This window comes from Calliopsis andreniformis, chromosome 9, assembly GCF_051401765.1.
Source record: "Calliopsis andreniformis isolate RMS-2024a chromosome 9, iyCalAndr_principal, whole genome shotgun sequence".
NCBI classification, from domain to species: Eukaryota; Metazoa; Arthropoda; class Insecta; order Hymenoptera; family Andrenidae; genus Calliopsis; species Calliopsis andreniformis.
Window position 1 is genome coordinate 17,721,025 of NC_135070.1, and position 22,563 is coordinate 17,743,587.

Genomic DNA, 22,563 nt, shown 5'->3' on the forward strand with positions numbered 1-22,563 from the left:
TGAATCAGTTCTCTAGTAATGATTTGTATTCAGTAATAGAACACTTGTTAGTTGAAATATTGGAGTCTCTGGTAATTAACGTTGCTCTCAAGCGATTAGTAAGATGGAAGCTCTGTGCGGAAAAAATAGCGAAGACGAAAGTTTTGGATAATATGCATTAACAATTTGAGATAACAGCAGTTTATTAGACATTGATATACAGTGGATAATAAGGTGAATTAGATTGATAGGTGGTATTTGTCGTACAACAAGATCATGACGTGCCAGCAAACACAGCTATATCTCTTCACCATAGCACGTAATTTTCTTTCGCTCTTTCTGTCGTCAGAAGAGTTTTGCGCACACGTGTACATACATATACATATTTATACATATAGAATTATTCTCTCACCTATGAATATATATAAATGTATTCCTCTCTTCTTGTTAATCACGTACAATGTTGTAAGGATGAAGGCCTCGACTCTCGTCGAGATCTTTCCTTCTAAATCCTTTAATACCCTCATCGTTTGGAAGACTTGGGACTTTGTTGCTCATTTTGCTCCGTAATCAACTTAGACTAGTAATTAACGATAATGAGGTCAGGGTACTCCTACCCTGGGTCAGTTTGATAAATCACAAGGAAAGGAATTGACCAATGTTAGTTATGCTTGTGCCGATTTCATCGATGTCTTGACTACTAATTTTAAGTTCAGAAAGGAATTAGTATAGTTAGCTAACTTTAATCAAATGGAACAGTCAAAGCGTGCCACGTGTGCAGGTGCAAAATGGTGCAATATTAAGAAAACAAGTAGGCATAACAATGTACTAATTTTGCAACAAATAACAATAACATACGATAACATTATTGCAGGAATGAAATATAATGAAATGAATTTTCATTCAATTCTCACAACTGCGATAACAAATACTGCTTGTCGTTTACTTTATTTACAAGTCTAGGAGCTGTATCCAAGAAGAAATGGGCACAAGTGCAGTGTACAAGACCGTCTTCACGGATATGGCAACCGTATACTCGTTAAGATTACGTTCAATAGATCTCTAAACTTGTGAGTTAAAGGCTCGACATTTCTACGCAGACAGGGCCGTTGTACACTTCCGTTTCCTGTACAAATATATCGCTTTTTCCTATGGTATACCCCCTGCGTAAATATGTGTGTACGAGAGTTTCGTGATATTATTAATCCTATTGTAATTTCGATAGAATACGAATGAACTCGGAGTAAAGGTCAGCCACTCTGCTGACCGCGAACAAACGAATGTCTAACGCCGATAAAATTGTGGGCAATCAACAACAACGGTTCAATAAAATCTCTTGCAGGTATCAGTATCGTGGTCAGACGAACGCCTCTGTCTCTTCCTTTCAAAAATACACATTCAGTATCATTTCGCATTGATCAATATCATTAACATTTAGCCTTAATCACACGTAACAGGAATATTGATTTTACTCGACGATTGAAGTAACCTTACAGAGAGATATTCAACCTTATCATGCCTCAATTTAGGGCAATTTTTCGTCTATGAGTGTTTTATGTGTCATCAATCATTTTTGTGAAAAATATAATTAAAATTTAGATCATTTTACCTGTTTCAATTTCTTTCAAATTACGCGGGATATTCGAATATTTGCTTATCAGTTGTTTGGGGTTTCCCATTGTACAATGTTAATTACATGTAGGACCTACAGACAAAAAATTATGGTAAATTAAGGCATCACAATAGCGTACCTTCCCTTGTCAGTTATGATTTAAATTCCTTGTGAGTGAAACAGGATCTATCATCGACGGCTCGGCAAAAGTCGACGGGAAAAGAAAAACGGTAAATTCGTACATTTACAATAAGTACATCCTTACAATGTACACCTAGAGATATTTTGTATTTCCTTACGCCTTACTCACTCACCTTCTCTGTTAATCTCGATGGCTAGTGAATCGAAATCTAGAGAATTACTCGGTTCTCGTGTGTCTTTTGTCGAACTGATTGAAATTTCTTCGTCGTCCCCTAACGAGGCAAAAATATCGTAATTCTGTTCTAAAAACAACTATTACTTCGTTTGTCGTCTAACGAAAAACGACCTGTGAGAAGTGGTAAAGTACCGACTAAATCGTCCTAAAAGTATCGTATAATACGAAAACTAATCCCTAGGGAAAAATACCAAGGTGATCAGATCGATTACAACGAGTGTATAAAGGTAATCGACGAACTAAATGACAACCGTTCGCACGAATACTTGAAAAAGCATGTACTTTCATGGGTTTGTGTTTTGTATTTTAAAATCTCAACGCTAAATATATGTATTTATATTTATATATATTTGTATATATAATATACGCTTTCCTCTTCATATATTTATACCACTTTTTTTTAAATACATTTATCCTTTTTTTTTTGTTAAAGTTTTCTCTATATATATTTATTAAATATTTACTCTCCATTCAGTGAAATTCTCTCAATAGATAATAACGTACGTACATTTGTATATAACGGATACAGGTCATCTTTTGTCTCCGCGAAATTGCAAACAATCACTAAATAACAAATTATCGTTTAGTCTTTCAACAAAGTCAACGCGCATGATTTATTCCCCTAAGCAAAAAATTAATTAATATAGTTATCACTATCGTCTTGCCCTGGCGATGCATCGTCCTAAGTAAAAATACTTTGTACCTCTATCCCATTCGCGACGGAACACGAACGATTTTGAATCGGTAAAATTTAGGTTCGATTTTATTATCAGCGTGAATCTTAAATTAACTTTGATCCAATTTAACCGAGAAGAACCTCGTCTCTGATTTTCTTTTCGTTTATCATGTGAGTGCACTTACAACGTTTCAGAAATGGAACCGACCCTTCGAAATCGACACGGAACGTGTCTCGATCGACAAACAAAGACAAACGCGAACAGAACTTGATTCTATCGAAGCGCGACTATTTTGCTATTGCTTCAGTTTACGACACCCGATTGCGTCGTTCTACTTCTCCTCACTTTCTAGTGATACGTATAGCACTGAGGAATGAAAGCTAGTAACATTTACGGCCGGAAGCATCTCTAGAGTTAGTAACTCGACTCTTTCGTTTCCTCGGATATGCATTGTTTAGATCTAGAGAACTTACACGCTATGAGTATCCTTCGAGCTTCGATAGCTTTTCCTTCTTTATCTTGTAGATGCGTTGAACAAGCGTTTATTCGGACTACAAACGAGTGATTCACTGACAGACTCCCTTCGTGGACCTCTGGCTCGAATATTTTAGTATGTGAACCAACCACCTATCGACTTAATTACCTGTTAGGGAATTAAATATGGGGACAATGTTTTTTTGGCATTCGATTAACCCTTGTGCACTGTTTAAATAACTATTACATATAAGAATAATTAGGTATTCCTAATAAAAATGTAAGAAAAAATACTATAAATTGTATTTTAGGTATTGAACTCCAACGAATTATATAGGAAATGAATTTTCAGTGAACAAGGATCTCAGGTTGAAGTTAAATAAGTTTCCAGACGAATTGTCCCGAAAAGTGCACAAGGGTTAATTGAATTTCGAAATTCATCAAGTACGAGGCTGGCAGATCAATTTAGAATTCTCTTCTTCAGCAGTTTGTTTCAAAGGCAATTGTTCTGATATCGATTTATGGACTTTCGAACTTTCTCTAGAATTTCCACCAAAGGGAGAGAGTCAGACGTCTTAATTAACCATGAATACGAACTCGAGTTTGGCCTCCGGATTTTGTACACGTAATGGAACGCGACGCGGTTCTTCTGCCCACCGATGAACATCTAAATATCAGCAGAGGCGGCAGTTGGAACGCTACGTCGCGATTATCAGCCACTTTACCGCGACTGAATTATACATTTAATTAGAACAGGCAGGTTTCTTACAGATCGTGGCCTAACCGATCCATTTCGGACAGCAGGAAGTCGACGTCAGATTCCGTCACCGCGGCACTGGAAATGATGTTCCTGAAGAAGTTGGGTCGTCGATCATCTGGCTGGTAGCCTACCATCAAGGTTCCAGCTTGCATCATTCGACCCTTCAGGATCGGGCAAATCTGACAACAAAAATGATCTTTTGTTCTGCGGTATCCCTTTAATAAAATGAGAGTCAAGATTGTGTGTATTTCTACACATGGTTTACTGTAAAATTTAGTTAAGTGTAGTAGCGTAAGTGTGGTTAAGGTAACATAAGATAATCTCACATCAGCTAGAATCTTGATCCTCTCAGGACCATGTGGCATATTTCGTACACGTGTCGGCAAGTACCAGAAACAAACGTTGACCATTTCGGGCTCGAGGATCAAATAATACTTGTCAGGCATTTGCTTGATCCGCCTGACCATGTACTCTGTAAGCTCCATGAGTCGGTCCATGTGCTTTTCGAATCCTTCTGTGCCCTAAAACATAAGAAAATAAAAACCCTTGCAGAACTGAAACCTTGAACCTCGGAAAGGAATAATTAGATAAATCGTTCAAAATTGCTAAAGGAAACTCGACTACTAAATTATCAGAATTAACACAAAATGTCTTTCGAATCCAATGGAGCAACACAGTGAAGAACCCATTCGATCCCACCTTTTAACATCCCCCAAAGATAATGCTTGTCATTTTAAAACAAACGTCAACCCCCAATCCCTGAAATTCCATTGAATTGCAGTCGTTTACCTTAGCGCGCCATTGCAGCCACAGCTTAAAGATGTCATTGTGACGTCCACATTGAATCACCTTATCTCCAGTGTCGTACTTGACGTCGTACAACTTGTCCGTCATGAACAAATACTCGGCGGACATTTGGTTGCAGCTAATCAGCAGTCCCTGCAACAGAATACGTTCGAGGCTGCTCTAACGTGGGGGAGAAGCCATCGTGGTTCTATGTTTTTTCCAATTCTCTATGCGTATACAATACGGCGTTTCGAGGAAGTTTCTGATTGACAGGCGCGAAAAGGAACAAACGGCTGGTCGATATGGAGCTCAACTCATGCGCAGGAAGAGGGAAACTGAGGGATATTGAATTTACAAAATGGCGACGAGCCACTACACCCTCCAGTCCGCCATTGTGTTCTGACGACTCCCCGCGATTACTCGGTTCCCTCGTCGTAAAAGTTAATTAGAAACTTGAAACTAAATACCGACTAGTTACGACCTCTTTCCTCCACCACTGTGCCAAGGACATAATTTCGTGGTACTCAGACACTGTCGTTACTTCAAGGAAATTTATTAATTAGAAATTGTGGCCGCAATTTTCGATCCGAATGCTTTTTCGAACACGTTCGAGTAGCGATATCAAGAAAAACGAAGGAATGATCGTATCCTCCCCCGTGAGCGTTTCGCGGCAGCCGGCGCACGGAATTTTAATATCCGAAGGGGAAGTTCTCCGCTGGCAATAACCACGCAGGCGTGGGGGTGAACTCCCCTCGAGCAAGCCGTCGTACGCTCGGCAACATATGTTATCTCTTAGTTTAATTAAATTCCTGCAGTGCTGCGTTCCGACGTGTACGTCTACCCCTCGGAATGCAGCTACTGTTGTGTCATCAGCCTTGTAGGAATTTCACTGGGTCTAGGATCTCGGGATGTCGATGGGACACGCGTGGACGCGGGAAACCTGGCGAATATGGAATAATTCTGATAAAGGAATGTTGAGTTTACTTACGTCCTCCTTGAAGTGGATCGTCGAGCACTGAAGCAGGGCTCCCATCAGTTTGTGGGGGTTCCAGGTCACTGAGTCGGCCCTGGGAACATTTTATAGTGGTAGTGTTTGTTAGAGAAAGGGTAGAGTTTAATGTTTAATGTATTGAGTATTATAGAGGGAAGAGTGTTTCTTATAGTAAGGAGACTTTTTTTTATCATATCCACTTTGGAATACAGAAGTTTTATAGGTTACTCCCCCCTGAACAGATTTCTTTTTGACTGATCTTATCGGTAACCTGTCGAAGGGACCACGTGAAGGTGGCAGAAAAGGGCGAACGAGCTCAGCTGGTCGTCAAGCGTTTATCCACTCCCACGGGGACCAATAGGGGATAAAATATGAGTTATCTTCCCCTGGTACCGCGGGGGTCCATCAATTCGAGAGAAGAGCTATTAATACAGCCACGAGATTGGGTTTAACCCTCTGCTCCTAAGAGACACACCCTCGTGGTAAAAACTCTTAACCCTTAATCCTTGCCTGCCGCGAAACGCGAGCGCTGTGCTACTTGACACCAATTTGCGATGCAGTCTGGACGTTCAACAAGTGATGCACACTGTGTCATTATGATAATTGTTTGCTCATCCCACTCGAGTAGGACAAAGCTCTTTAAATTGTGTCATAAATTTATTTGCCTTTTAAGTATTTAGAGAAAAGCCTTCGAACTGTTTCCTTGGAAAAAAATAATACAAACATTTTTTCCCGCCTGAGTTGGTGAAAATTCCTAACTTCAGGTGTCAGTAAAAAATGTGTAACGAGGTCACCACGAACACAGTAGTTGTACATCAGATTATTGTTAATTTTCAGTAGTACAAATGCGAACAACTGCGACAAGTAGAATCAGACTGGCACGAACAGACAACAGAGAGTAGCGACCGTCTGCTGTATGACAAACGTTATCGATATTTGGCAAGTGACACATATATCGCGATACTGTCCCTCTTGTCTGTCGACTATGCTGCAGATGATGCGAGGGTACTCGAAGCAGCCAGGAAAAGAGATTCGTGTCGGCGACAGCCGCCTGCCATTAGTCACTCTTCCGCATCCTCTTCAGTGTACGTTTATGGTGTTGTTACACTAGAGAACATTTTCGACAGCTTATGTTATCAAACTATATGCCATCTACTTGTTAAAATTTTCAGTTTTGTAAAATTTAGAAAATTTAGTTATTAAGATATATTTTCTTCCCATTGGTTGAGCGAAAAGTTACTTTTTGTAGTTGCGTAATTTTAGAAAATTGAGCAAGGGTCCTCAAGCTTGTTCTGATTTTCTATTAGTTAAAAAAGTCGACGTTAAGGGCACGCATAATGCCTGTGCATAAAGCTCAAGTGATTAATGCGATTCGCAGCTGGGGCTGGCGCGTGCGGCACCCCTCCATTCACTCTTAAATTCGTCCTAGGTGCCAACCCCAAAAGCCGCGCAATATATATTACCAGGGTTGCTAATTATCCTCACCCCTATGAGGGAACTGAAAAAGGAACACCTTTAAAGTGTTCACTTGGCACCATCAATCCCTCAGAGGAAATTCAGAGCAGAGGAAAACTAATTTTCTACTACTCCTTCGAAGTGACTGCAAATATCGATCCGAAGGCATTGTCGAACTTTCTAATAAAAGCTCTTTTTGCTACTGAAACTGCTGGGTAATTTGAAAAGTTCATGGAGCTTTAAAGTGAAAAAATTTAATCTTGTATGACCATGGCTTTTTACGACTAACATTACATACACAATCAACCAGCTTCTATTCGAGTAATAAGAAACAATCTACAACACTTCCCTACAGAAAAGTCTACTTAACCTACGACCAATTTGAATACAATCATTGTTCAATTCCCCGTATCAATAAAGTGCAAGCTCCCTTAAAACAACATAAAACGATCAACAAAAGCGACAGTCGAGGTATCGAGCTGGTACAGTGAAGAAATGCAGCGTGCGTCAAAGAACGTAGGAACAGCCGACTACGCTTCTCGGTACAATGACGAGTTGGAAGAGGACCCGCGAACATTCAGCTTCACTTCCGCCTGCAGACCTTGCTCGTCCCTGCAGAGGGCGAGGGGTGTCTTTTATGCGTAATCATTTCTGACTTTGTCGCGACGAGATCGCGACTCGTTCTATTTCTCTCTCTCTCTTTCTTCCTCCCTCTCTCTCGCTTCTTCTTTTTTCGGTGTCGTTCGAGGGAGAAGGGAAACGAGGGGAAGACAGACAACGAGAGGAACGAGGGAAGCAGTTCCCTTTGTACGAGTTTAATCCAGCATTGTCGAGGCACGGCCTTTTATTTCAGGCCCGCGGAAGGCACGGTACGATGCGGCGGCGCGTCGATATATAAGAGGAGAGTTCTGTTCTGCAAATGCGCTCCAGGGAACTGATCCAGCTGTTGCTCGTCCTTCGGACTTTTCGTTTGCCATTTTAATCAAGCCCCGCAGGAAGGAAGTCCTCGTGGTACAGTCACTGCCAGCAGGAAACGGTGATCACCCGGATAACAACGGTGAAGGATAGAGTTTTGCCATTAGCTAGGAGAGCTTAAGATTTTGTGGGGTCAGAAGGTTATCGTATTTGGAAGATCGAAGAGCTGGTTTCTTGGTGCAACAATCTTAATATCTTGGGAACTTGATTATGTGGATGAGAAGAAATATAATTATTTGACGGAAGAGAATTATAATATTAAGTAGAAGGACACAGACGAGGACTGAATTTACTTTGATCTGAAATCTATTTTAAAACTGTGTCTTCTGAGTTACCTTCCACAGTAACTCAAAAAGAGAATTAACCTTCACCCTCTATTTCTTCACATTCTTCTACCACCTCAAGTATACTTAAGTCCCCATTTACACGAATTCCTTCCAAGGTCTCCGGACACTTCATCATCACTAGCATCCATCCATGAACGCGACATTTTCCAAAGAACAATAATCCATCACGAACACTCGAAGGGAAATAAAGAACCACCTACTACGGTCACGATTATTAATCCTGCATGTCGCAGAGATCTGAATGAACTCCGTGAAGCAGAAAAGTTGTTGCAGCCCACTCGATACGGAGGAAAGCCGAGTTTCCGCGAGGATATTATTTTCGTGGGAGGCCTCGTGCCACTTTTTTTCGGGTCAGGGACTGTCTGTCATTGAATGGAGGGAGCAGATGCGTCCAGATGCAAATCGCGGATTAATCTCGCCAACCCCATCCGAGGTACGGTTTGATCGGGGCTACCCCTGACCCCTATTGCAGCTCGAGGGGTCGGATGCTGTCGTTTCTGCGGATATAAACGCGAAAGCTCGCATGTGTCGGGGACAGAAGTCACTCCTTTCGCTTGCGAACCCTCCATTTCCGTGGGATTACGACACTGCCCGCGAATGGCCCGCAGGTATCGTCTTTATGCGTCGATTGGTGCATTATTGTGATTCTGGTCTTATTTTTAGCAATGATTAAGGGTGCCTAATGTTCTTCGAGACAGTGTTTATGTTTGTATTGTATTATGTTTGTATTGTATCTAGGTTTTTTAAGAAATTTTGTGATTTCAAGGATTTAGAAATCCATTGTTGTGATACTGATACAGAGAATAATTGAACTTATGAAGCTGGAGAATTTTTAAGATAACAACTCCTCCTGCACAAAGAGATTTGAATTCATATCTATAAGTAAAAATAAGATTTGTATAAAATTGCTTTTTTAGCGGCAGATTGAATGCCTCGACTGATTCTCATGCAAAGTAGTTTTTCCGAGATGGAACGAGGTGTATCGATTTTCCCTTTAGAAGCGCTGGCGTTAAGTCTCTTCGATTCTCTGTGCGCGTCTTTTTTCGAGCGACTCCATCAAACTAAGCCTCAATAAACTATGAAATGCGAGGATTAAGTCACCCCTCTGAGGAACACACGTGGGAGTGTTTCGGTTCAGTCAACGTCGAAGTTGATGGAAGTTTGAAGGTAATATAACACAGTATACTTTTAAAAAAAGGAATGAATAAACTTTTGCACTCACCGTTCGATGCCCGTCATTCTAGGATGCCTGTACTTCCTGGAAAGAAGCAGTCCACCACCCCAAGCCGCCTGCAGCAAAAATACCCCGTGCAGTTAGAAAAAGGATCTGTCTTAAAGACTCTTTAAGCGTTGACTCGCAAAGCCCAGATTTCCCGAATTTTCCCCCCAATTTAGCGCCAGGGAAACCGTCCCTGGTTGCGTGCATGGTGATTCTCACATTTATTATTAACGCTAAGGCTCTTATGCGTTTGGCATTTATCGTTCGAACGCTGAACTGATTTGAATAAGCTGTCTGGCTAAGTGGAAATCTCTGTTGTCCCTTTCTAGCTTCGAAACACTTTCACCCCCTAGTTGCTGGATATTTCATTATTCGATGCTCGCGTGTAGGTTCCGACAATGAGTTTATACGTTGTTATGATCGATTTAATTGAGAATAGAACAAGGTTGATGCGTTTTACTTACGTCGATGTGGAGCCAGAGCTTGTGTCTCTCGCAAATGTCGGCGATTTCCGGGATAGGATCGAAAGCCCCGATGACTGTCGTGCCAGCGGTCGAGTTCACGAAGAAGGGGATGTGTCCTTTAGCCTTTCGCTCTAGAATCAGCTCCTCCAGCTTCGATGGAATCATACGGCCTCGTTCGTCGCTGGGGACCATCACGCAGTTGTCTGTGCCCAGGCCGCAGACAGCAGCGCACGATTTTACGGAATAATGGCACTATTGAATGGTAACAAAAATAATTATTTAAGGTAAGAAATAGGTAGAGAGTACATCAACTTTGAGACACGTGGATATTAAAGTATTTTGCCTAGATTTTATACGAGAACATTAATTATTTGACAAGCAGACGAGAAACTATGAGTACGAAATAATTGTCTAAAAAACTAACACAAAAAATCTTAGAGAAGAAAATTTACATGAAATTTATTCGATTTGAAACGTAAAGGATGAAGCAGAACACGTGAAAGATGGGGAAAAATTTCATTTGTCATTGAGTAAATGAAGGAAATCGCTGTAAGTGGAATAAGGCGTACCTGGTCAGACGTGAACATGACCAGCTGCCCTCCAATAGCAGCGAGGCCTCGTTCCTTGTAGGTCGGGAACATCTTATGTCTCGCAGCAAGGAAAGCGTAAAGATTGCTGATGGAACCTCCTGGAGCAAGGATCGAATCGCCACCGTTCCAGCCAATGAGCTCCCTCATTTTTTGCAACACAACGTGTTCCATCAAGATGAACACCGGCGCGATTTCGTACGTGAACATGTTGGTATTCGCGGTCGCTGTCAGCCACTCGCCAGCCATTGACACAAGGTCCAGACCGCAGGATAATTGGTTGAAGAAATGGGGATGGCCTGAAATTAATCGAAAGCAAAAATCCCTCGTAAAAAGAATAAAAAAGTATGATCAAAAGTCAATTAACTCCAGTAGAAATGAGTATTGGAGATAATTAATTGATTCAGAACTAATTGATTCTTCAATTTTCTAGAGTTTCTCCAGATGACCTGAGACTGTTCTTCATCCCCAGGCATTGGATTGAAATTAATTATTCCTGTCTGCGATAAATCAATATCCCCATGCTAATTTCGTCGCCACTGCTGTGATTGCTCAGAGACAGCTTCTAATGGCAGGGTAATTAATAAAGTTGACGTGGCACGTGTCGAAAAATTATGACGCTATTCGCTGGCTCAGACTGCGAAGAAGGATGTTGAAGGCACGCGAATGGGAGCGGGAAGAGAGCTTTAAGCCGCTCGCTGAGTACGTTGTCATCCGCTCTGCTGAACATCGCGCTAGGATCAGGGTTAATGCTTCTGTTCGATGGGAGTATGCCTCCTGATGCGACTGGGGGAACAAGTGCTCGGATTCTGATGTTTCTCATATGTACAGGGCGTCGCTATGCGGATCAGGATTTCTCTCTTCACCTTCACTGTCGAACAGAAATCCCGTTTCAAATAATTTCTCAATTAAAGTAGATAATATACCTACTTCAATTTTTGCCTTTTTTTTGCTGTTACAATTCCTCTAGTGGATATATTCTGACATATTGTTTTCCTTTGCAAAGTTTAACTAAACTTTACCACGATCGAGCAATATTTTCCAATTTTATGTGTTCTACTGCGGCAGAAAGTTATGTTTCCATGACACAAGATTTTTACGCAGTCCCATCCAGCGCACCCTTCGAGGCCATATCCTATCATTCTCTAAAATAACGTAGATCCCTTGATCCCGAGAATTGATGGATTCACTCCATTGAATATCCGGCCACGAAAAGACCTTTTCCCTCGGGTGCCCGATAACCTCCGCAACCTTCGATAAAACCACAGGAAGCGTCCACGAAAACTGCATCGTGCTATTCTCTCGGTACGCGTTACTTTTCCTAGGCACTACGAGCAGAATGAGAATTTCGGGGGTGGCTCTTGGACGTTTTAATCTCCCGGTATTACGTAGTGATTGACGTATGACGCCAGTCTTGCGGGGGCTGAATGCTCCCCTTTGGCACATCTGGAGCTTTTGCTTGAGGATTTTCCGAGTGACGAAGTCGGGTCACTGTTCAGAACTTGGAAAGATGCTTTTTGTTCCTTGATGGAAATTCGTGAAGTTTTTCAGGAACTTGTGTTCAATTTTGAGAGATGAAATTAGTTCTAGCGATAAGAAGGAAAAGTTCCATTATGAGAAAGTGCCAAGTTTCTGAGTAACCCTCGTCACTTCAAAAACCACCCCTTCAGTTATCCACATTTATCAAGACTACACCTGTTCCATTTTCCAGAATCAATCGAATTTCGTTTACTATATTCTTCAACCAGATACCAAAAGCTCGAGAGATAGGGTATACACTTGAACAGAGAAAAATCCACCCCAAAACGCGATATCGAGCAGCGGTATCTGAGCCGTTTGTCGCGCTGTTATTCGCAATTATCTTGGTCCGTGGATCGTGGCACGCGTCCGGTCTGGGGCGCGCAAGAAGAAGGTTCGTCTGTCTCGTTCCCTTGCTCCCTTTCTCTCCATTTTTCCAGGAGTGTCGGGGAGCCGTGGCTCGGCCAAGGGTGGAGGAGGGTCGATGGTCCGAAGCGCCCGCATTTTGCGCGTCACACGCGTCGCTGCTCGACTAGATTGTTTGCAGAGGCTCTCAAACTGGCGGAGCGACCCAGGAAAAACAAACTGCTTCGACCAGCCGCGCGAGATAAGCCGATTCTGCGTTATGCAAATCTGGGTGACGTGAAAAAGTCCACGAATTCGGATGAGATCGAGGAGAATCTGGACGTTTGAAAGATTCTTTAAAAATGATTAAAAGAAGTTTTATCTGTTCTATGATTTTGTAGGCATTTAAGATTTAATGCAAAATGGGACTAAAGGGGATGTACCATTGATCTTTTTAGCAGAAAGATAGGAAAAACAAACAGGAGTGCACCACGTGAATCGAGATAAGCTTGGTCGTCGCATTATGCAGATTTAAGAGTATGTTAATTCTGGACGGAGCTGCAAGGATTTTCGGGACCTGATCCCCTTGGCCTCTTTTCCATCGCCACGAAGGAATGGCAGAATAGAGTCTCACCTATTAAAGCTAGTGGATTACAGGGTATTCCTCAATTCTATACAATCTTACAAATTTCCATAGACTACGCTTGCCCTATTCCGAAAATGTTTAATGCAGGATCCCTCAATTAATTTCTGATAACATCTGAAGTCCTCCACGTCCGATACAATAGATTCCACGATTTGTTTCTCTCGTTAAATTGCTCTTACGAGCGATTACAACGTCGGAGGGTATCATTTTCCGACTAATTTGCCCTTTTTCCCCCGAGTGGAAAAGAGAAAGGGCGTTTGGAGAACCTGCTCGGCGCAGACCACGGTAATATATTACGGGGATCAGGATTTGTATGAAGAGAAGTGTGTAACCCTGGCTTAACGTTAATGCCGCGTAATCAATCATATCGTTCGTGAGGAAGAAAAACAGTCGAAACGGAACATCGGTAGCCTCGAGCTTGGTCTTAAGCGCTGTTAAAGAAAACGATCTTTCGATCATTTATCTTGACAAGCCAGTGGAACTTAAAAAGAACAAATGCTGTTATTATCTCTGATACTTTCGACTCGACGCTCTAATTTAGGGAAAATAAAATTTTGTTCAATGCATTTTAGAAGTAGTAATAGATTTCTATATTAATCTACTGCTTTGTATTACTAAATTTCTGGCTGATGGTGTATGTGTTGATTCACCTCAGGGAAAAAGGTAAAGCAGTGATTAAACTTTTCCCTCAAGCGCCAAAATATTTGGCTCGATCCTTAAAACATTTGGATAACAGTGATTTCCACTCCGTAAATTCCATTATTTTCCACGTAATGCCCCTGTTGGAATACCGCCAGCGTGAAGCGATAACTTCCACGTTCCGTGACGAAACGATTTCTGCATTCCACGGCCAGCTATCGATACCAATTTAAATTCCTACGGTGGATGTACACGATGCTTTCGTGCCGAAACTTCACGAAGGGTTCGCCCTACAGCGTGCACACTGGTCCAAGCCAACCCCCAGCTCGCCCCTATTTACTATTTCCCTCGACCCCACCAGGGGGGAAAATCGTGTAGAAATGGCTCTTAATTACACCGATCCTATTGAATTCACCACCCAGCGCAGCGGTGCCACGTGCACTGATGCCACAGCGCTGTTTTTCGATGGGCACAGTTTGCATTGTCCTTTCTTGCGCTGATTCTCGGATTCCCGCTGATTTCCAGGGACACAGAACCCTTTGAATCGATATCCCAGAATTGCCGAATTGACTTCTATTTTTTTAATTAATAATTCAGAAATAAAAACCGAAGCATTCTGCTGCACCAAATTGCAGTTCCTTATCCATAGCCTCTACTTGAAATCCAATGCATCCCGTCAGACATTTTCTTCCCACTTGCCCAACTTTTCCAGGTCGAATGATCTGGAGCATCTGCTTCCGATATCGACGTGTTTTTTCGAGGAGCCAAGGAATGCCTTGCGATTTTAGATTGCGTAATCTTCGCGACCTTTCTGCTCCAAGAATCTTCGCATCGACGAGCCGTCGTCTCCCATCGGCAGAAATCAATCACGAACGTCGCGTCGGCAACTTGACTGCGCCAGTAATCAATCACGATCTCCACAGACGATATTAATCGCTAATTCCCCATCATTTACTCGAAATTTATGCTCGACATCGGACCAACGATCACCTATCGACTGAACAGTAAACCGAGGCTTTAATGTGTTCCAAGTTCTATGACTCCCCCGTGGGTCAGGACAATTAGAACCAAGCACCACTTATTAATAATAGAATATTCTCTTCACTTTAGCTTGATATTTCTAATCATTCTGTGAAACTTCTGTCGACTTCCCGATGTAGTGAGCGAATAAGTCTCCTCTTGGTGAACTGTGAAAGTGTGAACGTGTTTATCATTCGCCCGCGTTAACGACGCCTACAATTTTAGCTTTTTTATCAGTCCATATTTCGCTGGCTATCGTCCTCCTTATCATTCGCTTCGGCGGAATAGTTTCCTGTGTATCGGCAATCAATCTGTCCCCCATAGAGGGAGAACCTTTCTTTTCACGTTTCGGGACGGTCAGATCGACGATACTCGGAGGGTCTTCGCGAATCTCGTGATGTATAATCTAATAACGAGTTTTTGTCAGCGCTTATATCGCGCACGCGGCCCTCGCAGGGGCGGTTCTCATCCCCGTCCGTGGCATCGACGCCAGACGAGCCTGATTTCTGGCCTAAGTTCGGTTAGCCCTCTTCCATTGTGCATTAGCATCTATTCAAGCCGGGTAATCGAATCCTACCGAGATAGCGAACTTTCGCGGGGGATTTGCGGTTGACTCTTGGCGGCGCGCTGACAGGGAGGCTGGCTCTTTGGAGACGGAGTCACGAATCGATGAATATCTGTGCGCAAAATTTGGGTATCGGGGAATTTTGTGTGATGGGTGCTATGGGCAGTGAGGTTTTAGAAAGAATTTTAATTTAGATTGTTAGGGTGACGAAATGCTTTGAGGCTATGGACTCAGTTAAAAATTAGGTCGAGTGATTTGTACGAAATATTTGCAATTAATGAATTTATCTGATTCTCTAAGTTAGTTATGAGAGGGATTTTAAGCACGTGATTGAATTTGAAAGAATTCTAAGAATAATAAGAAAAGGTGGAAAAAAGTTTCATTGAATAGTGTGAAGGGATAGATGATTTTTTTAGTGCATTTAGTGGGACGTATTCCTACACGCTTGCAGACGATGCAGGCAGATATCTCTTGGCTTTTTTGTCCCCACCAGCCCCTCGCTCATTTATCACTGGGGCAGCGTGTATATTTTGGGAGATGGCGTCGACGGAAAGACTGGAAGTGTCTCTAGTCACCTTATCTCCGCCCTCGAGCGCGTATGCTAAATTGAATATGAAATTATGTGGCTTATCGCCCTGGCGAATGAGATAGGACACTACTAAGCGACTTTTCGCATAGAGGCTACTTTAGTTTCTGTTCACCTTTCTATGATTTATTTTTCCGTCGAATCTTCGCGTTAATAAAAATATTAGCATTCATATTTTGTCTTGAATAATCAATTTTTTCCTCTAAATAAGAATAGATGATTTTAAAGAGAATCATAGTGTTACGTTAATTCACTCACCAGTTTTCACTTGGTACTTCAGGGTAGTGGAACAGTCGATCAGGAGTTGCTGGAGAGTGAGGCCACTGTCAGGGATTTCGAGATCCAGCAAGCGCATCATTTCGGATGGATGATGGAAATCGAGGATCTTTGCGTTTCGATCATTCGTCGACTTGATGAAATCCAGCAGAATGTCCACCACCTTCATCAAGAACTCCTTAGTGGCTGGGAAACTGTCAGCATTATGCGGCAGGATATCTGGGAGCAAGAACATGAACATTCAATGGACATTTCATAATTTCTTCCTATTCATTGTAAAGGAAAAATGAAAGTTAAAAAGATATTTATTTAGCCCCGAAACACTTACACATACTTTAATTATTTTTTTCAGTTCATGCAATTTTTAAAAAATAAATTTAGTTACTCATTCACTACATCTACTTCTACAGTATTAAAAAAGAATTACAGCATCAACTAAATGAAGTTACTTTAACAATTATCTACAGTGACTCTCTAATTGTTATAATCAAGTGAAATCTTTTCTACAATAGCGACATCATTTGTTTTGATACCGTTTCATTGAGCGTCTCCCATCGTATCGGCCTACCGTCGGGTCTCCGACATCCTCGCAGAGAATGTAAATTATTAGAATGATTTCACCTCATCAAACAATTGAAAGTATAGACCTATATCGACACACTCTCACTTGTTTGGTGGGATGACACCATCTCACTTCGTCTTCCTCTTCTTTGGACACCATCTTTTCCTTCTTCCCTGATCACGTGTCCTCAGTGGCTCAATTTATTTTCCACGAATTTGCATACGATTGCGAGACAGTCATGCACAATAGGGAATGCAGGTAACAGTCTACTCTGATGAAAAATTAAAGTCTGCATGCAATTATAAAAATATCATGCACAGTAGATTTCTTAGTAGATCTATTCTGACAGAAAAGAAAATTAATTTAAAACATTTTCAAGGGTTCTCGCGAAATTTATAATTTGCTGATGAGTAGAGCAGACGAATATCCTTTTATCTCGTTTCGAGGCAGCAATTTCGAGTGTGCTCCTGCAGCAGGACATTTCAATGTGCTCTCAGTAAATCCTTGGTAGATTGAACTGTCCTTTTGTCGCAGGGTAACCATAAAGTATCTCGGCGAATAAACCACCCTTCGTTTCCCATTGCATTAAGGAGATCCCGTGGATAAACAGACCAACTCACCAGCCACGCTCTAAAGTCATTATTTCCCTTTTCCAAGTGGCGCTGATAAACAAAACCTTCACTAGGAAAATAATATTATTTTTCCAATGGATTAAAAACTTCCTACTTACAAATTTCAATTTTCCATTTCCCTTTAACATTTTTTCACAATTACTAGATAGCAGTTAGAGTAATAAATTCTACAAAACTAAAATACTTGACTCAAGATAAACCAGAACTTCCATGATATCTTCAAGAGGACAGCCCAAACCCCTCCAAGCAATAAGTATATCTTTCAATAATCACGATGCCAGGGAATGAAAGTAAAATGGAAAAAGAAGCGAGTGGAACCTTCTGGTGGATCGGGCTGAGCCTATGGTTAGACAAGGGAAATCCCAGGCTTCCAGGGGCTCTGCCGCAGCTAATCCAGCTCTATCAATCTAACGTCCGAACGCCGACAGACTCTCCTTCGTTCGAGGTTTACACCACTCTTTAAGAAAAATGAACAAGGCACAGATAGTTGCCACAAGTTCGACCACTTGGTGATCCTAAGTGACAGAATTTGGCTCTAACAAGTATCAAAGTCGTATGCAGATTTATGCTACTGGCTGGAGTTACAGAATCGAGCTCGTTCGAAGACGAGCTCGTAGTTTGGCACCAGATGCAGTGCACCCTCCACTAGCGTGGCTTTAATCGAAGCGCCTTCCAGGGGTGGTTACACGCGGCAATTAGTTCCAGCGATTTATAAGCGGGATTACGAAGCTAATTTATAGTAATGAGTTGGAAGAAACGATGCCAGGTTGCTTGGACTTTTCAAGCAAATGTTGATATTTAAAGTAGAGGTGTTTGAGAATGTGTATTGTCACATCATTCGAGGATTTCAGACAGTTTGATATAAAATATTTGCGATTATTGAAACTAGGGTAAAATTGCATTATTTCGGATGACTGGAAATGATTGATGAATTCGCGTCAGATTCGATTTTAGACCTTATCGGCACCTGACACTTGCGAATAGCAAACAGGGTGCGACAACAAACCCTTTCGCCCTTTCTGTGGCGTGTAATCTGTCCTCAGCCACTCGTCGAGCACGAGCCTCTTCGAGCCGATTCTAAATCCTCTATTATTATGCACCCTTCCGAACCTCGTGAAATCAGGACAATATTGTGACTCTTGGATTTCATTCTCGAGAAGTTAAGACTATTTTGGAATATGAGGGGCAAGTGGTCGTTCTGATCTAGACCGTAATTTGCTTGTATTCTTGTCGAGCGCGAAAAAGTGGAGTAATGTATCAGTAGTCGTGGACCGTATGTGGCCAGACATGATAAAGGAGCCATTTCACTGCAATTACTGTTGTAATTACTCCGAATTTAGATAGTGAAGGTAGTGGGTGGTTAATTAAATTTGCTGGAAATTACGTAAAATAGGTATAAGTAGATAGAGACCATTCGTAGTCAGACACCAGCATCATTTCGCGAAACAGATCCTGTTTAACAGGTTTTCAAACATATGTTTTTCTACATTTTAGTTACAGGGAGTAAAATTAATCGTTTGATTGTAAAAGTAAAACACAAGTAGTACAAACACGTGCATGGTCAAACACTAATAGTGAACAATATATCCACTTCTTCCTTCACATGTATGATTACCTTCACAATTCTAAAACACAAATATAAAACTGAATACATATTTCTCAACTCCTTTATAGACGATACAGTAAAGACACTAACAAGTACATTTCAACAGAAAAGACATATTTCTAGGTCGAAATTCGTCCTTTTTCTCGATGCCAATTGCAAGGCAACAGTTCTACCTCGAACCATACAGCTCTGCTCTAAAATCTTCTCAGTAAAACGCATGCTTCAACAACAAGACTACACCTAAATCGATTCAGTGAGCGAACTTACCCGAATACTTGAGGTTACAGTGCTCCCTGGAGAGCGAGTATGTATTTTCGGAGCTCATTAGTCTGGTGGGTGAATGGGTCCGGGCAAAGTTCTGAAACGCACAATAAATATCTGTCTTTCGCGTGGACCCCGTGACGATGGACTAACATATAGAGAGGTCTAAGTAAATTCGACAAAGGAACATCTTCGAACAGAGTCGGAATTTCAGAAAGAAACCTGTCGGGCAGAGCCAGTGGAACAAGCTCCGAAAAGAACGGCACAGCAGGCAAAGTGGATGCGATGATACAGTCGAAAGGAAAAGAAACAGAAATACAGTATTTACTCGCTATAAACTCTGAAAGAAGGTACACACAATTGTCTCAAGTCAATTAATTTCTTCTTACTTTTCCAGAAAATAAAGGGTGACGAGTTTCTAACGATAAAATACTGTAGAAGGATAGAATGATGGTCAGCTACACGGGTGACAGACGATTACTAAATGAGGAGACATGGTGAATATGACGTGCAGCGAGATGAGAACGCCTTACATATAAGTATTCCTTGATCGCTGTGATTTTAGTGCCGATCATTTGCACATTGTCCATGTCTCTGCTTGTGCCCCTCGCCTCAGTCCCTACAACAGTCAACAACAGTGTCCGCTTCAGTGTCGAGCACGAACCTTCGCGCTGCGTTTTTGCTTTATTGCTTTTTGTTTTTGCTTTCCTCCGAGCGAGCTTCAGAGTAGTAAATTGCACAGAACTTGCGAAGCGAGAATGTAATCACGCCGATAGGAGCACGGCAGGCCGAGCGACCAAAGAAACATGGACAGAGAGCATTTTTGTGCCGGAAGGAAAAGGCTTAACGAGCATATTCCTCTGGAAAAAGAAGCCAGACTTATTATGTGGACTGCTGGGTGCTCTCTGAACCGATCGACTGGTCCTTGGAGCGTGAAATATAAGCGAGAGATCATTTTCTTAGAAATTAGGCACTACTGTTTGTTCTAGTGTGAGATATATCTAGTAAATGGGTTTAGGGAGAAAAGAGTTTGAGTAGAAGTGTAGGGGGTGAACCGCGGAGGGTGTTCATTCTGATTATTTCTTGTAACAGTACTGGTTTAAAGTTTCATTCAATTTTTACTGGATTCAATGATTATAATATGCGGTTCACTCCTTAGTATATAGAGGTAAATTGACAGAAAGTGTTTAGTAGCATAGCGAAAGAGGAAAGTAGTAAATATCAGTGAAAAATCGTGCGTTTCTCAGTCAAGTACTTATAGAGCTAAACTATCACCTATATTGACAAGTTAGAGACACTTACGATACCCACAGATGTACTATTTCTTTCTAAATACAAAAAATTTTGGAAAAACCTTAAAAATTTCAAGCTTTGAGCCTAGCACCATAGTGGGTATACCAAGTATCAATAATCAGATAAAATGTAGCGAGAATGAATTATGCGTGAAAGCGTTAAATGGTTACAGCAAAGAGATGAGCACCTTTCAGAAGGAATGTCTTCAAGTACATCTATCAAATTGTCAGAATAATTAAAGAATCTTTCCTTCCTAAAGAGGTTTAAATTTTCCATGCCTTCAAACTCCCAACCATCGACTCCAAATCCTTAAACAACCCTTCCAAATAATCCACAAAGATTCTCTAACCATTCCAACTCCCACATTTCCCAACACACCATAGAAATTTCCTCGAAACTCCCAGCCAACCCTCCACACTCACGAGTACTCCCGTATGTCCAGCAGACAACGACAGAGTAATAAAAATGGATGCAATAAAAGGGATGCACGGAAGGAACACTCACCGAGTCTATACTCCAACGGTCCTCGTTGATCGACGCGAAACGCGCGAGCACAGGGGATAGCGAAGCTGGTGTGGCGATAGAAGGACTTAAGGATGGATCGTCGGCAGACTGGAGAAGCGACGACGGGCTTCGGGGTGGTTTCCAAGGGACTGCTTCCAGCCGAAAACGCCTGGACTACTCTCGAGCCTCGGCCTGACTCGGCCTGCCTCGAGTCTGCCTGACCCAGTTTCGCCTCGCACATCCCACGCAGCTACCCCCGCCGAGTCCAGGTAGCGGGGGTGCTCTACGTAGGCGGGGCGACCAGCCAGCGCGAACACAGAGGGTGCAGAGGGTTCTTGCACGAGGGCGGCCGCGAGGGCGTGCCCGATATCGACCAATCGACGGTCGAACGTGGTCCCTGACGTCAGAGGGTGGATGACGTATTGCCAGTCGTCCTCCGTTATCTGCTTCCTCTTGCCTCGAGACACGTCGACAGACCTCCGTGTGCGGTTTTCGCGTCGGATATCACCGCCGTCCCTTTTATATGTTTACGAATGTACTCCGATTCGCAGCCGATGGGATCCTCGGGAGCTACTTAGCCGCGAAATCTCTGGCACGCTCTGCTGAGATACAGAACCGCGGAATCATAAAGGATTCTGGAACACCGATTCCCTAGTTCTTTTCAGAGAGACTGGGTATCGACAGCCCATGAGATTGTTTGAACCCTTGGTTCATCTGGGAGGCTTCTGCTGACGACGCAACAAATAGGTGCGGGAATACTATCTGGCTTCCGATACTTTCATGGTATTGTAGGTTTAAGGAGGCTAGGATGGCAGTGGTTGGGAAGACGTGGATGATGATGGAAGGGGAATATTATGTTTGGAGATTTTTAATGAGGTCAGTGGTGGAATACATGTAGCTGTAGGATCTTAGTAGATTAACTCAGGGTTAACTCAAACAGTGGCAATCCAAGTTCATGGAACTTGACAAACCTTAGGTCTTTAGGAATTAAAAGTTACTTGAGAATATTTAACCTAATCCAGATTTAACTCAGATAGGGGTAGTTTTGGTATTCTGAAGACTAAGTTCAGGGGACTTGAGAAACCTTGGACCCTCAAAAATTTACATTCACTTCTGTTTCTTAAGAGGTACTTAAGCCAGGTCTAGCACAAATCTAATATAGACCTAGTTTAAATCGAACTCAAAGAGTTACAGTGAACCTCAGTCTGAAGGAATTTGTACTCACTTCGGTTTCTCGAGGGATATCCAACTTAACTCACTCTTAACTCAGATTTTAATTCAGATCTACCTCAAACCTAAACCAGACATAATTCAAACCTAACTCAAATGCCAGCTTTGAGGTTCTCGATCTCAAGTCTGTAAGACTTGACAAACCTCATCCCTTAGGGAATTTAAATTCACTTCGGTT

At 42.1% G+C, this 22,563-nt stretch overlaps 1 protein-coding gene across 2 annotated transcripts; it reads right to left on the reverse strand.

The window, feature by feature from the left end:
- Positions 1–3,883: 3,883 nt before the first annotated feature.
- Positions 3,884–21,321, reverse strand: Gad1 (glutamate decarboxylase). Of its 2 annotated transcripts, XM_076384256.1 has the most exons (11): positions 21,156–21,321; positions 19,892–19,977; positions 19,365–19,455; positions 16,280–16,516; positions 10,685–11,001; positions 10,116–10,367; positions 9,655–9,722; positions 5,653–5,731; positions 4,668–4,817; positions 4,205–4,399; positions 3,884–4,057 (listed from the first exon to the last, which is right to left on the reverse strand). In XM_076384256.1, exons 2-11 carry the CDS (start codon positions 19,946–19,948, stop codon positions 3,884–3,886), a joined length of 1,620 nt encoding a protein of 539 aa, XP_076240371.1. In that variant the 5' UTR covers positions 19,949–19,977; positions 21,156–21,321. The 2 variants fall into 2 exon arrangements, with proteins under 2 accessions (XP_076240371.1, XP_076240372.1); XM_076384257.1 differs by lacking the exon at positions 19,892–19,977.
- Positions 21,322–22,563: the final 1,242 nt, after the last annotated feature.

What these genes read in the sequence shown, in the direction of transcription:
- Gad1 (XM_076384256.1), bottom strand. Translation starts at nt 19,948, where the DNA reads ATGGACAATGTGCAAATGATCGGCACTAAAATCACAGCGATCAAGGAA. An exon ending in GAAGTACCAAGTGAAAACTG is followed by an intron (nt 11,002 to 16,279) that starts GTGAGTGAATTA and finishes GATTAATTTCAG; the next exon opens with GCCATCCCCATTTCTTCAAC. An exon ending in AGAATGACGGGCATCGAACG is followed by an intron (nt 5,732 to 9,654) that starts GTGAGTGCAAAA and finishes AAATGTTCCCAG; the next exon opens with GGCCGACTCAGTGACCTGGA.